General features: G+C 43.8%; 1 protein-coding gene across 1 annotated transcript in view; it reads right to left on the bottom strand.

Annotated features, from left to right (window-relative positions):
* Positions 1-19012, bottom strand: part of nkain4 (sodium/potassium transporting ATPase interacting 4) — a 48034-nt gene extending 29022 nt beyond the window's left edge. Inside the window, exons 1-3 of the mRNA XM_061811369.1 lie at positions 18842-19012; positions 2885-3022; positions 139-219 (exon numbers count right to left, since the gene is read on the bottom strand). Of these exons, the coding sequence (XP_061667353.1) occupies positions 139-219; positions 2885-3022; positions 18842-18895 (273 nt within the window). The 5' untranslated portion in view covers positions 18896-19012. The remainder of the gene's footprint in view (positions 1-138; positions 220-2884; positions 3023-18841) is intronic.
* Between the last annotated feature and the right edge of the window lie 3068 nt (positions 19013-22080).

The following is a 22080-nucleotide window of genomic DNA, read 5'->3' on the forward strand; positions in this document are numbered from 1 at the left end:
TTGTTTATAGTTGCCTTGGTTTTTCAAACAAAACGCACGCAACACACAGCATACGCAAAGGTAGTATCAACTATTCTGCCTTTACAATGTTAATTAAGTGTTCATAATATTGCAGCTGGTCGATGTGTCAATGCTTACCTTGGACAGACCGCCTACATCCAGGTAAAAGCAGATGATGAAGACATTCCAGGCCACCCAAAGAGCCACCCAAACTGTGTACTGAAGGGGGAAGAAAAACCAAACTGATGTATACATGCATTAATAAGTACCCTTAGTCTTTTTAGGCACTAACAAAATAGAGAGTAAACTTGAACAGGATTGCTGTTTTGATATAGAACAGAATCATTCCTAAATGTCCGTCCATCCATCCATCCATCCATCCATCCATCCATCCATCTTCTACCGCTTATCAAAGGTCGGGTCAAGGGGCAGTAGCTTTAGCAGGGGTACCCAGAGTTCCCTTTCCCCAGACACTTCATCCAGCTCTTCCGGGGGGACCCTGAGGCTTTCCCAGGATATCTGAGAGAAGTAGTCTCTCCAACGTGTCCTGAGTCATCCGCAGGATCTCCTTCCGTTGATACGTGCCCGAAACTCTTCACCAGGGAGGCGTTCGGTCACCATCTGTATCAGATGGCCCAGCCACCTCAACTGGCTCCTCTCAATCCAGAGGAACACCAGATCTATTTTAAGTTCCTCCCAGATGACCAGGCTTCTCATTCTATCTCTAAGTGAGAGCTTGGATAGCCTGCGGAGGAAAAGGAAACTCAAGGATTGTGGACCAGAATTTCCTCGAAGCCATTTGGAAGTCTTTCTCCATAGCCTCATCGAACTCCTCCAATGTCTGAGTTTTTGCTTCAGACCACCAAAGCTGCATGCCGCTTGGCCAGCCAGTACAATTAGCTGCCTCAGGAGTCCCACAGGTGAAAAATGCCCAATAAGACTCCTTCTTTAGCTTGACGGCATCCCTCACTGTTGATGTCCACAAACGGATAAAGGGATTGCCGCCACGACAGGTACTGATCACCACAGATCCGGTCTGCTGCCTCAGCAATGGAGGTGTAGAACATGGTTCACATGGACTCGATTTGCCTCTCATCCCCCGGAACACAAGCAAAGTTCTTTCGGAAGCGGGAGTTGAAACTCCTTCTAACGGGGATTTTGCCAGAGGTTCCCAGCAGACCCTCACAGTACGTTTGGGCCTGCCATGTCGAATGGTATCTTTCCCCACCATTAGAACCAACTCCAGAGTGGAAGAGAGTCAAACCCTTTCAAGAAGTCTGACTGTTACCAGAGCCCAAACTGTGTGTGGGGGCAAGCCAGACTACATCTAGTTGGAACTTCTCATTCCCTGACAGAAAGTTGACATTCCACATCCCTAGAGCCCATTTCCGTAGCCAGGTATCGGCTCGCCAGATTCCTCACCTTTAGCCACCACCCAGCTCAGACTGGGCACGAACACATCATTGAATGTTTGCACATGAAATGATCATTAAGACAGTTGGTATTCCTGGAAAAATCCCATATGTAGCGTCATTTTTTTTCAGGATCAGCACACACTATTATCTGGCACATATCTGAGCCTTTGACGAACAGGATGATTTAAACCTCTCAACATGACTCCTTCACAAAGCTGCTGACTCTTGAGAATAGTACTGAACTGCATTTACTAAAAGTCAGAAATTTACCACGTGGCAAAATTTCTGACTCATGCTGAGTGATGTTAATAATGTGTCAGAGGAAATGTAGACAGATAAACAGTACTTTGGTGAAAACATACTGTACATGTTGAATCATGAAGACGGCTTCACTTACTCATCTCTCTAATCCACGTCAAACGACTTCCTCTTTTTAACCCGAAATACTGATTTCTCGGAATTGCTAATGAAGTTTTTTTTGTCATTGCTTCACAGGTCAAAGTTGTGAAACAAAATTCATCAGATTTGCAAAGGCATTAAACCTACTATATGCTTATGGAATGTATGTTTAAGAATCATCCTTATATGGGCTCAATTCTTTTCAGAATTTAAGGATCCTTGTTCTATAAACAAGAAATTCTCATTTTATCTTTTGTCGTATCAGTCAACACAGTATTTTGTTTTGTCAGGCCTTCACCAGTCCAACTTTACACTATTCCTGTGCAATTTGTAGTAATTGGGAAAAAAAATCAATTCTCGAAAGGAAATTGTCTTTACTCATGTATTCCCTTCTACTGTAACTGATTTCCCCAAATGTTGTATTTTTCCCTAATCTATACTCCCACTAAAGGCACTAAAAATAAACCTTCATGCCTCAGATGAACAACACGGTGTCAAATAATGAATGTAATCTTAATACAAAGAGGAAAACAAAAGGCATTCCATAATTATTACAGTGATAATTTGTAAACTAAAAGTGACCTTCACTGTCCAGAATCTTGATGTGCCTCCCACTCCCCGTGCCTCCTCCACTTTAATTAGACCCCGTTGCTCCAGTTACAATGATTTAAGATGAACAAACATGGACACCATTTGACAAAGGATACAACATGTGCCACTTGCTAACTAATGCAAGGTGATGGGACACTAAAAACCATGAAGGACAAGGATCATGTGATGCTCTGTGCACACACAATATATATAAAAGTGCAGAGAAACCTGAACTTTACATCAAAAATTATAAATAGGTTGATCTAGCATTCTAGTATGTAAAGTTTGACATTATAGAATTTGGTATGGTTACCATGGCACATTTATAACAGAATAGAAACTTTTCCACCAAATTTAAAATATCACACAAGTTATGTTGATATGCTGATGAATTCAGATTATATTCAAATAAGGATTCTAGTCAAAGTCCCCACTGAGGGAAATAAGAAAACTAAAGAATTCCAGTTCCATGCACTCACCACGACAATGTAGCGGGGCCGGTACTGGATGGTGCCAAAGAAGCCCAAAATGACAATGATGATGTGGACGAAGTTGGCTAAGATCGGGGCCCACTGGTAACCCAGGAAATCAAAGACCTGTCGTTCTAGAGCCAACACCTACGGAGCAAGATGGAAAAGACACAAATGTTACATTTAAAAACAATAATCCCTGGAACATTTTGGGTTGTGGAAGTCACACAGTTCACAATAACATGCAGTAAATGTGTCATTGTTTGAAAAGCATTTCTATTCAGCTCAAGGCAAACGACAGATAATGCAACACTGAGCCATTATCGCGAAGTGGCTTTAGTGGTTCTCCTCCAAAGTGGGAGCACCCCGAGGGCAAAGACTGCAAGTTTAATAAAATAAACAATGGCAGATGCAACTATTACTGAGCTAACTAGAAGATCACAATTTCCTCTTCCTGCCATCAGCCTCTTGGTAGGAGAATATTTCATAGGAGGTGAGGACCATCCACAAAAATACCTCTGCAGGAAGGTGAGGCATTTATTGAACTGCATTGGCTAACACTGGGTTCACATGGACGAAATTTCTGCACATAAAAGCAAGGTGAATCCAAAAGTCTTTGAGTACATAGACCATTTGTTAATTTGTGTTCAGGGCTTTTTACATGAAGCAAATTGAATAATTCAAATTATTTATTCACTTTCGCTCAGATTTACTCAAATCTCATTGGGGCCATAAAAAAAGCAATTTGAGGTCCCAGGATAGTTGAGTTGCTATTTGCAGTCACACAACTGGCATGTTGGGAAAAATGCACCTAAAGAACAGTAACCACTTAATCAGGATTCCACCCCTGTTTTAATTTCACTGAATTGCCAATTCGTGCACATGTTTGGGTTTGCAACGACATGTTTTCGCTTTGTGTGTTTGACATGTCATTTCCAGCCACACTCTTGATGATGGATGAGCAGCGGGAGGGAACTCTGCCCCGATGACACCTCCGCTCCTCAAGCACACACACGTTTTACCCCCAATGGAGCCTGCTCCTCCTAATGAAATGGAAATGTTACCCAGCACCCAATGAGACCTTATGACAGACAGGAAAATAGAGTGCGATAATTAAGAGTGAACAGTTCTTAGCATAGAAAGTGAGTGCAATAACTCCACAGACATGGTGGGAAGTGACACTGGGTGAAGTCAGTGACCTCCAATGAAAATGAGAACCATGAAACTGCTCGCCCAAAGATAACGCCTTCCAGTCTTGAGACAGAAGCAAAATGGAGTGATTACAAGTTGTGTGGAGATAATGTTTGTTTTTTTAAAGGACGAAATAGACAAAGCACAACAACTCTTTGAGGTAAAGGTTAATAAAGGATGACAGAGTGCCGTCTTTCCGTATAGGTTCTGTCTATTGCCCGGATGAAGAAGAGGCCTCCTAATGCCGACAGGGGGGCAGGATCAGAAAATGTGTTAACACTTCCGTATTGTGAAAACAACAATGGCTGCGGCAATATAATGCGGTTGGAAAAAAAACAACAATAAGAGAAAAAAAAATGTGATGTTGTCATTGGCTGCTCCAGAGAGGACGTTTTGGGCTTTCCAGTCTTCACGGAGAGCTTGAGACTTGAATGCTTGCATATTTAAAGTTTTGTTAGCAAGCAGGTAACATAACATTATGATGTCAGCTAGTGCTAGCTGCTAGCAGTAACACTTGTACGCGTACATGCTGGTGTTCGGTCAAGTCATACTGTAAAATTTGATTCGACGTCCACGTAAAAATGTATTTTCCATACCGAGAAAGAGGTTTCATTTCAAACAAAGATGTACATGATGATGTAAAGATGACAAACCTCTAGTTATCCTTATGTTGGAGATAGTGAAAGTTGGCACGCCGCAAATCCCCACTCATAGCGAAGCCAGAATCCGTAAACAGCTTTTTTGTCTGTTTGGTTGGATAAATGTTAATAGATTTGAAAGCCTATGATATTATGCAAGTGTACAGGCATGAGAGAGGTGTGCATCCGTGGTAAATCCTCTCACTGCAGTGGAAAGCCGCTCAATTCGCCACTAATTCAATAGCCCATCGAGATAACAGCAATCAATCTTGGGGGGGCAAAGATCTCACACCCACACGCACACACACAATGCATGCACAGACACACCATCATTCAAGTCCACATAGCTAAATTACCCCGTATCACCGAGGAAGCAGATTACTGGAGAGTGGGGTGGAATTTGATCACCAACGCTCTTCCAGGAGTAGTAAGCCGGCAACACAGCGGCCTGTAAAAGCCTCCCACTGATCGCCTGATCTTGCACAAATGACTCCCCGGAGGCTGGTGTGTACTGTGTGTTTTCATTGGGGAATGTACTATATGTGAAGAACCATAACCAAGACATTGCATTCCTCCTATAAAAACTGTACTTAAAAATTACAGGGAATCTACTGTTGATCCGGTGTCACTCTCTTCGTCTCCTGTATTACTTGTCACCAACTTTGAGGATGCATTGAGGGTTTAATTCAGGCCATGATCAATGACAGCTCATCTTTGCAGATTTGGGAAGCACATCATTGCCTTGTTCATGGTTCGCCAAATGACATTGGAACAGCGTGGTTCAAAATTGCTACCGAGCAAGAATGTTTTGCCCCGACTGCTATTCAGCACAGTTATCCAACGCAAAAAGTCCAATTTATATAATCCAAGGAAAATGTTTTTAATACATGATTTGTTCTTGACAAACAAGGCAGTAGATGGCTGACTACAAACAACACTCATGAAAATATCAGTCTTGCATGCGTTCACGCAAAGCCAGTGAAAGGCAATCCGGAAAGCTTACTTGATTGAGCGGACGCTGTGGAGAGTGATAAAGTTTCATGTGTACCAACTTCAGGCTGGTCAAGGGATTCATGTGGAAGATCACGATGCTCAACAACCTGAAGCACGAATTGTACTATGCCTTGGAGCAGTGTGATGACTAGGAAGCTTCTCAAACTGACATTGAACTGAAATCTGGGACAGAAAGTCTTCTTAGCATCTGACTGGTCTCCCCCAAAAGAGCATCAAACATTAACCCCTAACCCTAACCCAGAACAAAAAGGTCACAACAGACTACTCCAATTCTAAACTCTCTACTCTGGCTCCCAGTGAGCTTTAGAATAGAGTTTAAAGTTCTGCTACTGGCCTATAAATCACTGAATGGTTTAGGTCCTGAATACTGCGCATAGAAACCCAGTAGGGCTGTGAGATCTTTCAGACTCAGGTCAAATAGTGGAGCACAGAGATCAAAGCAAGGCTGCATTTAGCTGTTAGGCTGCACACAAACGGAATAAGTTGTGAATAGAAATGATTGCCCCAAATGCATTTTTTTAAATCTTTTTCTTTTTTGAGCCTTTGCACTCTTAAATGGATTTCTTTTTGCACTGTATGCCTTTTGCAACATTTATCCTCTTCGTTTTGGATGTTTATAAGCTGTTTTAGAATGCTTTTAATTATGTCAAGTGCACTAAGTTACCTTCTGAATGAAATGCACCATTTGAATAAATTTGCATTGCTTTGTTAGGCAATTTGAGTTTAACGGTGAATCTATGTGACGGCATGTATCTGAAAATAACTCAAAAAGTTCACCTGGGCGCAGGTCAGGAGTGAACCACGTTTTTCGAGTGGGACAAGGGAGACCTTTTTTTTTCCCTGAAATTATTGCTTAATCTCGGCATTCAGTTTTTTTTTTTTTTTATGATTTTTTAAGATGACAGACTAATTGGCTCATACATATAAATGTAATCATGCAGTGAAGAAAATAAGTATTTGAACACCCTGCTATATTGCAAGTTCTCCCACTCAGAAATCATGGAGAGGTCTGAAATTTATAGTATAGGTGCATGTCTGCTGTGAGAGAGCAACAATCAAAAAAGAAAAATCCAGAAATCACAATGTATGATTTTTTTAACAATTACTTTGTATGACACAGCTGCAAATAAGTATTTGAACACCTGTCTATCAGCTAGAATTCTGACCCTCAAAGACCTGTTAGTCAGCCGTTGAAAGTCCATCTCCACTTCATGTATTATCCTCAATCAGTTGCACCTGTGTGAGGTTGTTAGCTGCATAAAGACACCTGTCCGCTCCATAGAATCAATAAGGCTCAAACTTGTAACATGGCCAAGACCAAAGAGCTGTCCAAAGTCACCAGAGACAAAATTGCACTACGCCACACGGCTGGAAAGGGCTAAAGAAAAGAAAAGAAATTGCCAAGCAGCTTGGTGAAAAAAGGTCCACTGTTGGAGCGATCATTAAAAAATGGTAGAAGCTAAACATGACGGTCAATCTCAATCACTGTGGAGCCCCATGCAAGATATCACCTCGTGGGGTCTCAATGATCCTTAGAAAGGTGCGTAAGCAACCCAGGACTACATGACAGGACTTGGTCAATGACCTGAAAAGAGCAGGGACCACCGTTTCCAAGGGGACTGTTGGTAATACACTAAGACGTCATGGTTTGAAATTATGGATGGCACGGAAGGTTCCCCTACTTAAACCACCACATGTCAAGGCCCGTTTTAAGTTTGCCAATGACTGTTTGGATGATACAGAGGAGTCATGGAAGAAAGTTTTGCGGTCAGATGAGCCCAAAATGGAACTTTTTCGTCATAATTCCACTAACTGTGTTTGGAGGAAGAATATTGATGAGTTCCATCCCAAGAACACCATCCCTACTGTGAAGCATGGAGTGGTAGCATCATGCTTTGAGGGTGTTTTTCTGCACATGGGACAGGACGACTGCACTCTATTAAGGAGAGGATGGCCGCGGCAATGTATTGTGAGATTTTGGGGAACAACCTCTTTCCCTCATTCAGAGCATTGAAGGTGGGTCGTGGCTGGGTCTTTCAACCCGACAATGACCCGAAGCACACAGCCAGGAAAACCAAGGAGTGGCTCCATAAGAAGCATATCAAGGTTCTGGCGTGGCCTAGCCTGTCTCCAGATCTAAACCCATCTTTGGAGGAAGCTGAAACTCCCGTGTTTCTCAGCGACAGCCCAGAAATCTGTCTGATCTAGAGAAGAACAATGTGGAGGAGTGGGCCAAAAACCCTCCTGCAGTCTGTGCAAACCTGATGAATAACTACAGGAAATGTTTGACCTCTGTAACTGCAAACAAAAGATACTGTACCAAATATTAACATTGGTCTTCTCAGGTGTTCAAATACTTATTTGCAACTGTATAACACAGTTTAATTGTTAAAAAAATCATACATTGTGATTTCTGGATTTTTCTTTTTTGATTATCATTTCAGAGTGGACATCCACCTAGGATAAAAATTTTAGATCCCTCCTTTATTTCTAAGGAGAAGAATGTGCAAAATAGTAGGGTGTTCAAATACTTATTTTCTTCACTGTATATCTAAGTAAATCCAAACAATTAACCAGATGCTTTTATGAGCCAAATTACAACAGCTGTTGTATTCAAAATTTTATGTGAAGAGAACGGCAATACCTGAGATAAGCAATGAATCACAGGTCAAACGTCTCTTTGCCCGAGCTTGCCTTTACTTGTTGGCTCTCAGCAGGCAGTGAAGTATTTATCACTGTTCACTCCAATTATTCACGCATGGATTAAGTCATTATTACATACTGCAGGAGCCTCCTGTGCAACTCATAGCACCAATCTGTATGTGTGGCTTCTATAGGACACAGTGACAATTTGATAGACAAATAGCGAGCCCTTGGCCGTGCCTGGTATCACACACAGCTGATAAATGGCTTAATGGGCAGAGAGTCATCATAAAGCACTACACTCCTCGCCATTTGAAATACGGTTTTAGTGGCCAAAGCTACATGGCGTGATGTCTTTTATACTTTTCTCGACTCGGGGTCCTCATTACTTTTCTAGAAGTACCGGGGACCTAATGTATGTCAACGTTTGGACACAACCATGTTTGTTCCATGAAGGGGGGCATGGGAATACATCAATATTTCTGCATCGCTGCAACTTTTGTACATTGGGGTCTCGCCACTGGACTTTCTGTCACTTGATGTCACTCAACATTAAGAGGCATCAATTTAACTGTGACAGAATAAATTCTCATTATGACATGGCAGTCTAGAAAAGCAGACCTCTTAGCAGCTGGTACCTTCCATTTGAGTGAGTCAGGAATTGTTTAAATGCACCAGCAGGGGAAGTTAAGAGCTTTATGGGATATAATATGGATTCTGCCTGTTTGAGCACACATCACAATTAGACGAAAAACATTTGAGAAGCGCGTAGACCCCATAATGTGCATGTGATTGGTTGAGATGGGGTGGATGAATGTTATTCAACCCTTCAATAGAGTAGAATTTGTCAAGGTAGTCACCCAAGGTTGCCAGTTCTCCCAAAGCAATTTCTGTGATGCCACCCTATAACAAATGACACTGCTGCAACCCTTGATATGGAAAGAGAAAAATGAGCTTGAAAACAGTTCCAGTTTTATCTCCATTATAAAGTAATATTGCAGTGTCAGTGATGTGGAAAACACAGAGAAACTTATTCAACCTTGTGCATGGATGGGTGCACCCAGTATTTCCCAGACCAAGGTTATCTCATCATAATTAATGGCCTGGTAAATTGAAGACATTCAAAGGATAAATGGTCACATGGCTGGGGACACACAGATGGTATATCCCAAGAACACACATTAATTCATTACAATTATTATTGTTATGAAGTTATAGAAGAGGTCTGAGAGAGAGAAAGAGAGAGAGAGGGAGAGAGAGAGAGAGAGAGAGAGAGAGAGACAGAGAGAGAGAGAGAAGAGAGAGAGAGACATACAGTAGATATTGTTGCGGGAGAGAAAGAAATACAGTAGATTGATGAAGATATAGTTGAGATGTATACAGATGATTAGATAGATAGATAGATAGATAGATAGATAGATAGATAGATAGATAGATAGATAGATAGATAGATAGATAGATAGATAGATAGATAGATAGATAGATAGATAGATAGATAGATAGATAGATAGATAGATAGATAGATAGATAGATAGATAGATAGATAGATAGATAGATAGATAGATAGATAGATAGATAGATAGATAGATCTTTGTAATTGTATCCACCCAAAATCTCTATAGAGAATCTGTCTATCCTGATAGCTCACTCTGTAATCAATAATTCAAACATATTCAAACCTGGGATCCAACAGGGAGAGGTAACGGGAAAAGACAGGAAAGAGGATTTGGGGGTGTATAGAGCATGTGGTGTTTGAGCAGAGGCTACAGAACATGTTGGGGGTGAAGCATGAACATTCATTACATATTCAAGCTGTGTCTCACACCCAGGTTACATTAGACTCTCAAGTAAAATGATGACACATCAGAGGGTTTGGGGTTGGGGGTTGCTCACAACTCTGAGCGTGAGCATATTTATTATGCGGTAACCTTCGGCAATCAACAAGACCTGGGTCAAGACCATCCCAAACAGAACACCGGGGGTCTGATAAACAACGGAAGGGGAGTGTTCCATCACACACACACACTGTTCTGTACAAAATCAGGATAACCTGCAAGACTTTTACAGAGTAATGTTGGATAGGTTTCAGCGCTTTGAGTGTAAACATCACACACACTCTTTAGAGGCAGCAAACAGGTGAAAAACGTTTCAAAAAGACCCCTAGATGCGAAGCAGTGTTTCATTAATCCTGTCGCTTAAGTACTTTTAAACAACCTTCTTGGTGTTCCACATCCTAAACACCAAGTTACTGCCATTAAGAGTCTTGCTGGAGAACAATACATGGATTTAGTTAAGAAGTGGACATCATGAACTTAAAATATGGTTTAATTGTATCCTTCAGGCGGCACAGTGGTGCAGCTGTAAAGCGTTGGCCTCACAGTTCTGAGGTTCAGGGTTCAGTCCCGGCTCGGCCTGTGTGGAGTTTCCATGTTTTCCCCGTGCCTGTGTGGTTTTTCTACAGGCACTCCAATTTCCTCCCACATCCCAAAAACGTGCAACATTAATTGGACGCTCTAAATTGCCCCTTGGTGTGATTGTGAGTGCGACTGGAGTCTGGCTCCATATGGCCCCGCGACAAGCTGGCAACCAGTTCAAGGTGTACCCGGCCTCCTCCTCCCCAATGATAGCTGGAAGAGGAACCAGCTCTCCCGTGACCTTCGTGAGGATGGATGGATGGATGGATGGATGCTTCAAAATCATTTGCCTTATTATGGACTGATATACAAGTTAGACATATGTTAAATAGAGGATATGAGAAGTTTTCCTTTTACTCATCATGCCACTTTTGTAGTCTCACTGTGATTTTGTCATGTTAATTACAAGGACTGTTTAAACTAAACCTTACAAACTAGGAGAAGTTTAAAAAAAGTGTGTTGGGAATGTACTGTACCGAACCACCAAGAGCTGCCTGAACAGCTTCAGCATATGATTCTACAATTGCCTGCAACTTTGCTGAAGGGGTGAGTGAGCACATTTGCCCAAAATGGCCCAAAAAGGCCCAAATGTCTAAGCACGAAATTTAATTGAAATACCCAGCAGAGAGAATAGGACATTTACAGTAAATAGTTGGCCTCAGATTCAGTCAACCATTCCATACTGCTTAACTAAGCAGACTTGAGTTGGAGGGCACTGGAGTCTAACCCTGTTGACTTCAGGAAAGAGGTGTACCACACCCAGGTCTCTTTGCCAGCCAACAACAGAGCACGTACTGGAGAGAGTAGGAGTCACCAACCTGGTGCCAACCTCTGGAAATACACTTACACAACCAATTTGTCCAAAGTTCCATATTTTCAAAATGCTCTCCAGAACATTGCAGCGCGACAGTTATTGCAGTATATTATGTGTGTGTTTCTTTCGGCGTCACCACAGCGTATCACCTCAGACGAACGCATATATATGTTTGGCACAATTTTTACGCCGGATGCCCTTCCTGACGCAACCCTTCTCAGGGAGTGGAGGCCCCAGTGGGATACGAACCCACAACCCCTGGTTTACCAAACCAGTGCTCTAACCACTGAGCTACAGGGCCTCTTGCAGTATATTATGTGATAGGGAAAAAATAATTCTGCACTCTGTTCAAGTGTACAATATCATAATTACTCAATAATCATTATTGCTAATAAATTGTGGCTTCAATACTTATTCCATTGTTTTTATTGAATCAACCTTGTGATGAGATTTTGATGTGTCATCATCAAAATATCTTTGTATGGAGTAATTTCCCTTTACTAATTCTGTAAAAATAAAATGTGCCCTGTGATTGGCTGGCAATCAGTTCAATAAGATAGCTTGGATTAGCTACAGCACTCCCACGACCCCTGTAAGGATAAGTGGCTCGGATAATGGACGGATGGGTGAATATAATTTAAACATGACTGTTCTCAGATGACAGGGTGACAAGTGCACTCTATCACTTAGTCACTTATTTTGTTTTTTTGACACGATAGCTTAGCAATTAGCATTGGTGTTTTCTCTCATTTCCTACCATCCCCTCCCGCTCACTTTGTGATAATGTAAACTATACTTGGCAAGCAGGGTTGTTTATTTGCAACCATTGAGGTGAAGATTGGTGATTTGCAATACATTGACACCGGCGCTAAAAGAACTTTCACCTCTGTGGTTTGGCAGCCAGGATGTGGGAGCGTGATAAAATAATGTGCTCCCAAGATGCATTTTTTTCTGTCCCTTTTTTGAAACAATATAATGTTTATTTCATTAAATTCATTTATTAAATTTTTGTAATGGCAGCCTGAGACATCGCCGTACTAGCCAGTAATGTCGGACACTAGATTTGCCCTCCACAATATGTGGAACACGAGTCTGAAAGTCTCTGCAAAACACATTGTGACATTCCAGAAATTATTGTGGAAGTGATACTTTGAAAATGTATGCACTAGTGAAATTAACACTTGAGAAATCGTTAATCAGTTTCTTCACAAAAATGAATAAGTTATCACACACATCTTCTCAGAAAGTTTGTGTTTGCTCCAAAGCTTCATTCTGCTTTGTTGGGATAAACATGTTCCGCAGCTGCAAAAATTGTAATCGAAAAAAAGAAGTCTCGCCACAGTGTGGCAAACGAGACAGACTAGGATGAAATGGGCAGGTTCTCATAAACTGCGAGCTGAACTGCAATGCTCCACTGGGCCTCTGGGATTTAGCAGCCCCATCACAAATACGGTGATGGAATGTGGAAAAACTTAGCAAGACTTGAATACGATGAAAATAATGGCCAATATTTCAGGTACACTACATTTCGAGCAAATGGGGTTGTCGTGGCCTCGGCAAACATAGCATAAATTTTAGATTTGCCTAAAATTCAGGGAAATCCGGGCCAAGAAGGCGTAATCCCATTTGGATGATGAATCAACTATGAATACATATTATATTCGATTGCCTTTATGTTGCAGGAATGGGTTATTTCTTGGCTCTTACCGCGCCACAAAGTTCCATGGAAATTTATTGAGGAGTTACAGTATAAAGCAATCATACTAAAAAAAAAAAAAAGCCAATGAAAACACAAAGTGTTCTTCGAATACTGGAAAGCCTCAGCCTCATTCACATCTACTTAACCAAAAATCGGCTCAGAATCTTCAGAATATTCTGCTACATACAATACACTATACTAGATCCTCTGGTGTTCTAGTTTGAAGGGATTGTCTGAATGGCAGGCTGGGTCTAACACCCACAATATTTTTTATCTACTTGGATTATTTCAATATGGCTGCCGTGTAATCTCTGGCAACATCTAAAGTGAATCTATTTTCTGAGTCGCTTATCCTCACAAGGGTCATGGGAGTGCTGGAGCCTATCCCAGCTATCATCGGGCAGGAGGCACCTAGGGGCAATTTAGAGTCTCCAATGAATGAATGTTTTTTAAATGTGGGAGGAAACCTGAGTGCCCGGAGAAAACCCACGCAGACACGGGGAGAACATGCAAATTCCACAAAGGCGGGGCTGGGATTTTAACCCCGGTCCGCAGAACTGTGAGGCCTACGCTCTTGGCAGTTTCTCCACTGTGCCGCTCGAAGTGAATACAGTGGGAACAAAATATCCATCCATCCATTTTCTTCACCACTTATCCTCACGAGGGTCGCGGGGAGTGCTGGAGCCTATACCAGGTGTACCGGGCATGAGGCGGCGTACACCCTGTACTGGTTGCCAGCCAATCGCAGGGCACATTGAGACAAACAGCCGCACTCACAATCACATCTAGGGACAAGTTAGAGTGTTCAATTAATGTTGCATGTTTTTGGAATATGAGAGGAAGCCGGAGTGCCCAGAGGAAACCCACACAGGCACGGGGAGAACATGGAAACTCCACACAGGCAGGTCGGGGATTGAACCGGGGACCTCAGAACTGTGAGGCCAATGATTTACCAGCTGAGCCACCGATCCACTGGAACAAAACATTAATTCTATTATTCAGAATTTCATGACTCACTGTCCACAGAGGCATTTTGTGAACCAAATGGTGATGAACCAATTGACCCCTTCGCACAGGGTGCTTAACCAGGCCTCCTGAAGTGATTATACGAGACGTGTATTAAAAATCAAATTTAGGGCATATCTACGTGCAAACACAGTCTGGTTAAGATTCTGGCCGCGAGCCAGCAAGAAATCAATACATTTGTGCAGTCCGATCATCGCTAAATATTGCTCAACAAAGAATAAGTGTGTCAATCGTTCACACGTAGCTGTGTTATGCTAGCGGAGAACGTCTCATTCATTTATACGAGACATGTATTGAAAATCAAATATAGGGCATACCTTCGTGCTAACATATGTGTTCCGGTTGATATTAGATGGATTTAGTTAATGATGCGGTCTTCCACAAAGTTTCATCCATCGGAGGCATTTTTCGTGCTGGGTCTTCGGTTTTGGAAAGGGTACGAATCGAACTCCACCAACTAGCCTTTCAGGATACCCGTCGTCACTATTACAAAGTCCGTGACTACACCTCTTAACCACATTTTTTGTTAAATAACCCAAATACGCGATAAAACGCTAACTCAACCTATACTGGACCATGCAATGTTGTCTGAGAAAATGGCGGGAGCAAAAACGGGCTTTGGTTTATGCAGATCTCTGGCCTCTGATTGGTCAGTGACGCGGATTGTGCAATATGCACGGAGGGGTCAATTACTTTGTCATTTCCAATGACCTGCTTACCAAATCCAAAGCCAAAGTAATGCAGTCCACGATCATCAACCAACCATAAAACTGCATAAAAAAAAACACCCACACACATCTTCTATTTCACAAGCTAGCCAGTTTGGCAATTTGGGTCGAGTGGTAGCTTTAAGTCCAACACCCTGGTCGGTAAGGCTGAAAGAATTGGCCATTTTATTACCATGCAATTTGCTTCATCTTAATTACAGCAATATAATGCACTGGTATCAGCAAGCTATCAATGGGCAGGGTAATGTACGAGTGTGGTTGCCGGCACACTTGCTTACAAATAGAGCAGGCGGAGGGGCAAAAAGTTGACCGACATCCAAAATTCCTGATGAATATTCAACAATTATGAACGTTCTATTGAGCACAAGAATTAGTTGTCGAAGCGCATTGGGGTGGTGATAAAACACAGCCTAAATCCCTTGCAATGTGTGGGAGATGACAACATGCCAAAGGATAATGTCTAGCCTTTAGACACAATGCTCTTCAGGATCTACTTCATGCAGAAAAAAAAACTTTCTTGGAAGCACTTTGGCTGAACCCTCTCGGAGCCTCTCACTAGAAAGTTAGTTTATTTGGTAGCAGCTGTACATCATCATAAATTTGAGAAAAGTGGACAGTCTGACTATGAACACTTTCTCAGGATGCCTTCTATTTGTGAGAGATCAAAAACTGTAATATGGCTTCCAGCTCTTTTTATATTTCACGCATGCAAGATGTGCAGTACTTCCTCTCCTTATATCAAGACTGTTATCTTTTTAAGCCACCAACTGCTGTTCAGATTGCACTGTTTTACAAGAATGTGTATGTTTCTTTTAGGCCGCATCCATCTGAGTGGGTCAAGGAGAGAAATATTTTTCACTTACAGCAACATTCCCGTGAAGCGTTTTACTATTATTAGTTTTGCACACAAAGTGTTTACACCAGCGTCCTTATCATATTTTGTGTTAAAAAAATGAGAAATAGGTTTGAGAAGATTGGATTTTTTTTTTATTTCAAATTTAAATTGGCCGTGTGTGCATGTGCATCTGTGGTCCAGCCCCAGCCAAATTCTGCCTCCAGCAGCCCCAAGGTAAATTGAGTTTGAGACCCCTGGTTTAAACATTTTGATGCTTGTTCCACAACTCAGGTAGTGACATGGAAGAATATGCTTTAATAAGATGACCCAACATGTTCAGTTAATTTTTATAAAATTGCTATTGTGACAGGTTAGGATGCTTTATAAGCCCTTGGAAGTGGTCAAGGACAAAAATAGCCATCGGTGCCTTTTTGATCCTTTTATTGAACAAATGGTGAGAACACAAGTACGTAATAAGGACATTTATCATTGAGCTGCCAATTGCCAACATTCTCATCATGTCACACCACACCACAGTTGGGATAGCCAGTGAAGAGCAAGCCAATTCCATACTTGCCCAAGTAACTCTTTATAAAGCCAGAGAAAACCCAAAGTCACAGATACTACAGTAGATCGTGAAGAAGGCGACCCAAAGTGGACCTCACATGTTCATGTTATTGAATTTAACAATCCAATTTTTTTTTCTGATTGCTCAATCACTCCAATAGTCAATAGAAAGCTCAATTCGAGGTTCCATGTCCTGAAGCGACTCCCGTGGTTCTGGGTGGTTATGTATGAGTTTACATCACATTTTACAGAAAAACATCCAGGACCAATGGAAAGGGCACCGTCATCCATTCTTCTTGACTGACCATAATCTACTCTCCTCCAATCTCATGGCTCCATTCATATTGCAATGACTTTAGATTGGGTCCCTAATATATGTCCAAGGCTTCCACGGCAGGTCATCTTAAGGTCGACAGGTAAGATAAAATGAGCTCCTCTGAGTACAAACATCATTAAGCAGGCCAAGCTTCCTGCCGGCACTGGCCACTCTCAGGGGCTGATCGGGGTTCTGACAACCGTCCAGGCCTGCTGTCTGGAACAGTTTGGCTAACGAATGAGGAGGGAATGGGGACTATTTGATCAATACAGCAGCCTCATTATTTGCTACCTTCCGTCGCGAGGCTGAGGGTCCCTACGCCAGGCCTGCTGATGAATAAAAGCGCAGCACTATTCAATTAAGCGATGGCGGAGATGGCAAAACAGCTTTGATCAAGGCTCTCGGCCCAGATAATTAGCGCATGAGGTGCTTCACCAGAGCTATTTTTACATCTGAGCGGCAGACTATGTTGTTTTGTTGTCACTTTACCCAGCTGGCTCATTGTCAATGCATAGGTTTCCTCAGGGGAAGATTGGGGCCCCGTACTTGCAATACATTCATCCAAGCACGCGCGCACATATTCAACCTGCTTACCTTTTGAAAGGTCATTGAAGGTTTAACGCAGCCCCGTTTGAACTCATCAGAAATTTGCAAGTGTCCACATGCGTTTCTGCAGCTAGGAAGAGTCAGTTCATCCAGAGTGCCTTGGGGAAAATAAAGCCGTGTCCTGGAGACTTTGGGGACATTTTAGGCAACTCGCTGACACCTTTATAAACCTCTTAACAAATGATCCTTCTATCTAATAAGGTCTAATTGTCTGAGAGGAGGTTAGGAAAAGGAACAGGTGTCCTCTTAAAGGTTGCATCATAGTTTTTGCCTGTATGATTGTGTGCAGGTTATCCAGTAGTGATCCAATAATTGAACTTTACACCCCTAAACCCCAACAGACTCTCCAATGACCGTCAAAAGAAATCTAAAGATCACAGAAATGGGTGCCACACAAGGCAATGTATGCAACTAAAAATTGAACTTTTTCTGTTCATTTCTCCTAGAGACACTTGCCTACCTTATTTAGATCAGAGGTGATACCAAGTGATGGCTCAACGCCAACAACAACCTTGCATCATCAAATTATGTAAATCTGAATCTTAAAAGAAATCAACAGCAACAACGCATGTTCTCTCACAACTGCTCTGTCATCATAGGATTATTAAAGTTGTTGTTACTGCTGTTGTTGAGCCTGTTGTTCTCTTGTCCCTTCTCGGGTCTTTTCGCTGTCCTTCTACTGGGCGTTTTGCTCAATGTTTGTTTCCTAGAGGTGAGTTTTTCATCTCCCGCGTAGCTAAGTGCTTGCTCATGTGGGGTTCAAATGGTTTTTGTGAATCTATGAATTATTATCTATCTTGACCTGCTCAAGTGCCTTGAGATAATGCCTGTTTGTTAATTGGGGTTGTAGAAATCAAATATACTTGCCAACACATCACAGAATAGTAAACCATCTATCCATCTATTTCCTTAGCCGCTTATCCTCACAGGGGTCGCGGGACTGCTGGAGCCTATCCCAGCCATCTTCGGGCAGGATGAGGGGTACACCCTGAACTGGTTTCCAGCCAGTTGCAGGGCACATAGAAACAAACAATCACTCACAATTTGACTTTAGGGCAATCTGGAGTCTCAAATGTATGTATGTTTTTGGGATGTGGTAAGAAACATGCATGTTCTCCCTACGAGAAAATGCAAACTCCACAGAAGTGGCGTCGGGATATTAACCCCGATCCTCAGAAATGCGAAGCAGACGCTCTCACCAGTCACCCCATTGTTTCACCACTATAATTAACCATATATAAATAATCCTAAAAACAAATATCAATGAAGTCACAGGTAAATTCCTCGTACTTAATCTTCTCTCGTGTGTTTCGAATTATGGTCTCATATAACTTAACTACAATCAAGTTTGATTGCACATGGGCAAGACTTGAAACGTTATTAATGGTACTTTCAAAGGTAAAATTCTAATGCGCTGTAAAAGTCATAAACGTTCATGTCTCCCTGTTAAAACTGAAAATAACCACTCCACTTACCAACTGTAAAGTGCAAATAAAAATGAGCGTGCACCGGCCGCTGCAGCAGCCCATCGTGTCCGCGCTGAGCAACTCGGAGCCAGGAGAGAAGACCTTGGAAAAGCCGCTGGAACAAGAAGATGTGATATACTCAGCTAACTCGGGCTCGTGTCTCGTCTTCTCCGTCGAGTTTATTCCCCCCCCCCCCACCCCGAACGCAGACCGCGAAAGCGTCGTGCTGAGCAGTTGTTTCCGTGGGCTTCTCAGGCCGATCTCACCAGAGGTGACTGACCGGGCGACGTCGCTCATGAGCGGGGGAGGTGCAGGAGGAGGGGCCGCTGTTGCTGGAGGCGAAGATCCTAATTGGGGGGGGGGGGGGGGGGGTCGTCAATTTTTCTTCCCACTGTTGTCTTTCTAAAGGTACTCAACAACAACAACTCCATTAAAAATTGTCTCATCAGAGGAGATTATTTGTCATGGTGATTGGATCGCTAGAAAACAGTTTAAAAAGTGTTTAAGTAGACAAAGTATGTTTGACAAACGGGAAAGAATGCATCCATATATCGGGGGAACAAAATCTATTGAATGTGTCGCCAGGATTCTCAATTTATGGATGGGAAAGAAGCGCCATCTTGCGGTTTTACATTGAAACACACGTTGACGAGGGTCCTTAAACCCCCGTACATTCGCGGTTTATTTTGGCGAAATCACAGAGCGTGCTACCTGGATTTATGTTAGCTTGAGAGCCACCTGTCTACCTCCTCTTCGCTCTGAAAAAACGTACTCGTTTGCACCACAGATTTGGGCTATTTGTCTGGATGTTCTCCTTGAAACTGGTTTCCAGCACATACCAGTTTAGAAGCAATTTATTCCAACAGTCAGCTTTTCTGCTTCCGCTGGGAACTCCACAGGAACACCTGGAATGGAAATGATCAGGAATTAATGGCAAACTATTAAGATGAACGCTACTTTTCACTTCGTTCCTACTGACATTATTTTTCTGGCATTTCTGCAAATGATCTGATGATGGACAGCCTCCAACTTGTAAATAATTTGCTTGTGCATAGCTGTGTTCTTTCTTTTAGTAGTTCATGCATGCTTTTTTATACAAAAACAATAAAACATTGACTTCAGTGGAATTTATGAAGGAATCCCAAATGGATTGTCATTGTTACTGTAACAGTGAGATGAGATGGATGGATCAACCAACATGTTATGAAGCCCACACAAATGGCCGAATGCTCATATTGCGCCTGTTAATGACTCTATGTTTGTATTGCCAATTGAGGATGACGGGGCAAGTCAATTATGGACCTCGACACAAATATACCAGTCTGTATTTCCAGTCCGCTCTGCACAGTAGAGTGTACTGGGTCATCTCTTCTACAGGCAGTGTGGGTCTTGTCACGATCCTGCCGCTGCAGCCCGGGCTGTGCCGGTGCCCGCGCGTTAATTGGGAGGCACACACCTGCACCTCATGCGGGCTGATTATCCCGTGTATATATAGGACCCCGATGACGACTGGTGCTCCGCCAGATCGTTGAGGTTCTTGTCCCGTTCCAGCACTCTCGTATCCCTGATCGTCAACCCGTGTGTACCAACCTTCGCCTGTTCTCCGACCAACCCCGTAAGCCTGACTCCTTTGAGACTACTGCCTGCCTTGATCGATCTCCCGTGTACCGACTCCTGCCTGCCCGCTCACCTGCTCTCTTTGCCCGACGTCCCAACTACTGCTGCTGCACCTGACTGCCTGCCTGATCCCCGACCATACAATAATAAACGTTTCTCCCCGAACTACCTTGCATCTGACGAATCCTGCATTTGGGTCCTACCTTCGTTCCAATGTGTCGTGACAGAACGATCTGGCCAAAACAGGACCCAGCAGGAAGGACCCGGTGTCGCCGGGACCGACGCAAGGTAGACCATCTGCCGGAAGACCAAGCCTGTCCGATCCGGGTAGTCTCCATGGCGTCCTCGGCTTCCGTGTCATATGCTCCGCCGGCGAGCTACGAATACGTCCCGAAGACTACCCGTCCGGCTCCGCATATTCTTCTGGACTCTGACTTCTCGGACTATGAGGAGGACCTTGATTTGTATGACTGGCTGCCTGAGTACGACTCTGATTATTTCGATTACGAATCTCTTCGCCCGATTTTCAATCCCGGCCAGCTTGTTTCACCGAGTACACCAACCCGTTTGTGGGAACCCACCTGGCCATCTACCCGGGACCTCCGCCTGGCTGTCAGAGGAGATGCCCCAGCCGGGCGCTCCCTTGTGCCTCCCTCTGCGCAGCAACTAAGACACTGTCCTCCCCCTCCTCACCGACAACGGTGAAACCGGCAGACCCACAGCTGATGGCGAAGCTTCCAGCCCAGAGGAAGGAGGAGCCGCCAAATCACGAGGTGTTCTGCCGTGAGATGCGGGCGGAGATAGAGGGGCAGAGCGGCGAATTGGCGACTCTCACGGCCCAGGTTCAGCAAGGATTGAAGAACCAGCCGAGCTATGCTGACATCGCGACTACTACTGACTCGCTGCTGACGCAGATTCACGCTCCAGTGGGAACGGATCCGCCACCTCGACATGCCAACGTTGCAGCGTCGACGGACTCATTACTGACTCTTGCTCACGCGGCAGTGGCAACTGATCCGCTACCTAGCCAGGCGCATGTTGCAGTGGGAACGGGTCTGCCACCTCGACACGCTAATGTTGCAGTTTCGACGGACTCGTTACTGACTCTTGCTCACGCGGCAGTTGGAACTGACCCGCTCCCAAGACATGCCAACGTGTCAGTTTCGACTGATTCTCTGCCTACTCTCGTTGACCTAACCCCCCACGCCCACGTTGCTGTTTGAACGAATGCACTGCAAGCTCACGTGGCAGTGGAGACTGACCCGATGCCGCCTCATGTTGCTGTCCAGGGGGTGGCGACGTCTCCGCAGCCGCTTCTCGTCCGTGCCCAGGAGTACCGCTGGCGACTGGCCCGCGGCCACTCCACACTTCTGCTTCGTCGGCGACCGGTCCGCGGTCGCCCCCCGTTCCTGCTACGATGGCGACGGGCACGCCCATACGTTCCCGTCCAGGAGGAGGTGCCGATGGTTGCGCTGCCGCCGCCTTCTCACGTTCCCGTCCAGGAGGAGGTGCCGATGGTTGCGCTGCCGCCGCCTTCTCACGTTCCCGTCCAGGAGGGGGTACCAATGGCGATGCCGCTGCCTTCTCACGTTCCTGTCCAGGAGGACCGGCGGCGACCGGTTCGTGGCCGC

Source organism: Syngnathoides biaculeatus, chromosome 2 (assembly GCF_019802595.1).
Source record: "Syngnathoides biaculeatus isolate LvHL_M chromosome 2, ASM1980259v1, whole genome shotgun sequence".
NCBI classification, from domain to species: Eukaryota; Metazoa; Chordata; class Actinopteri; order Syngnathiformes; family Syngnathidae; genus Syngnathoides; species Syngnathoides biaculeatus.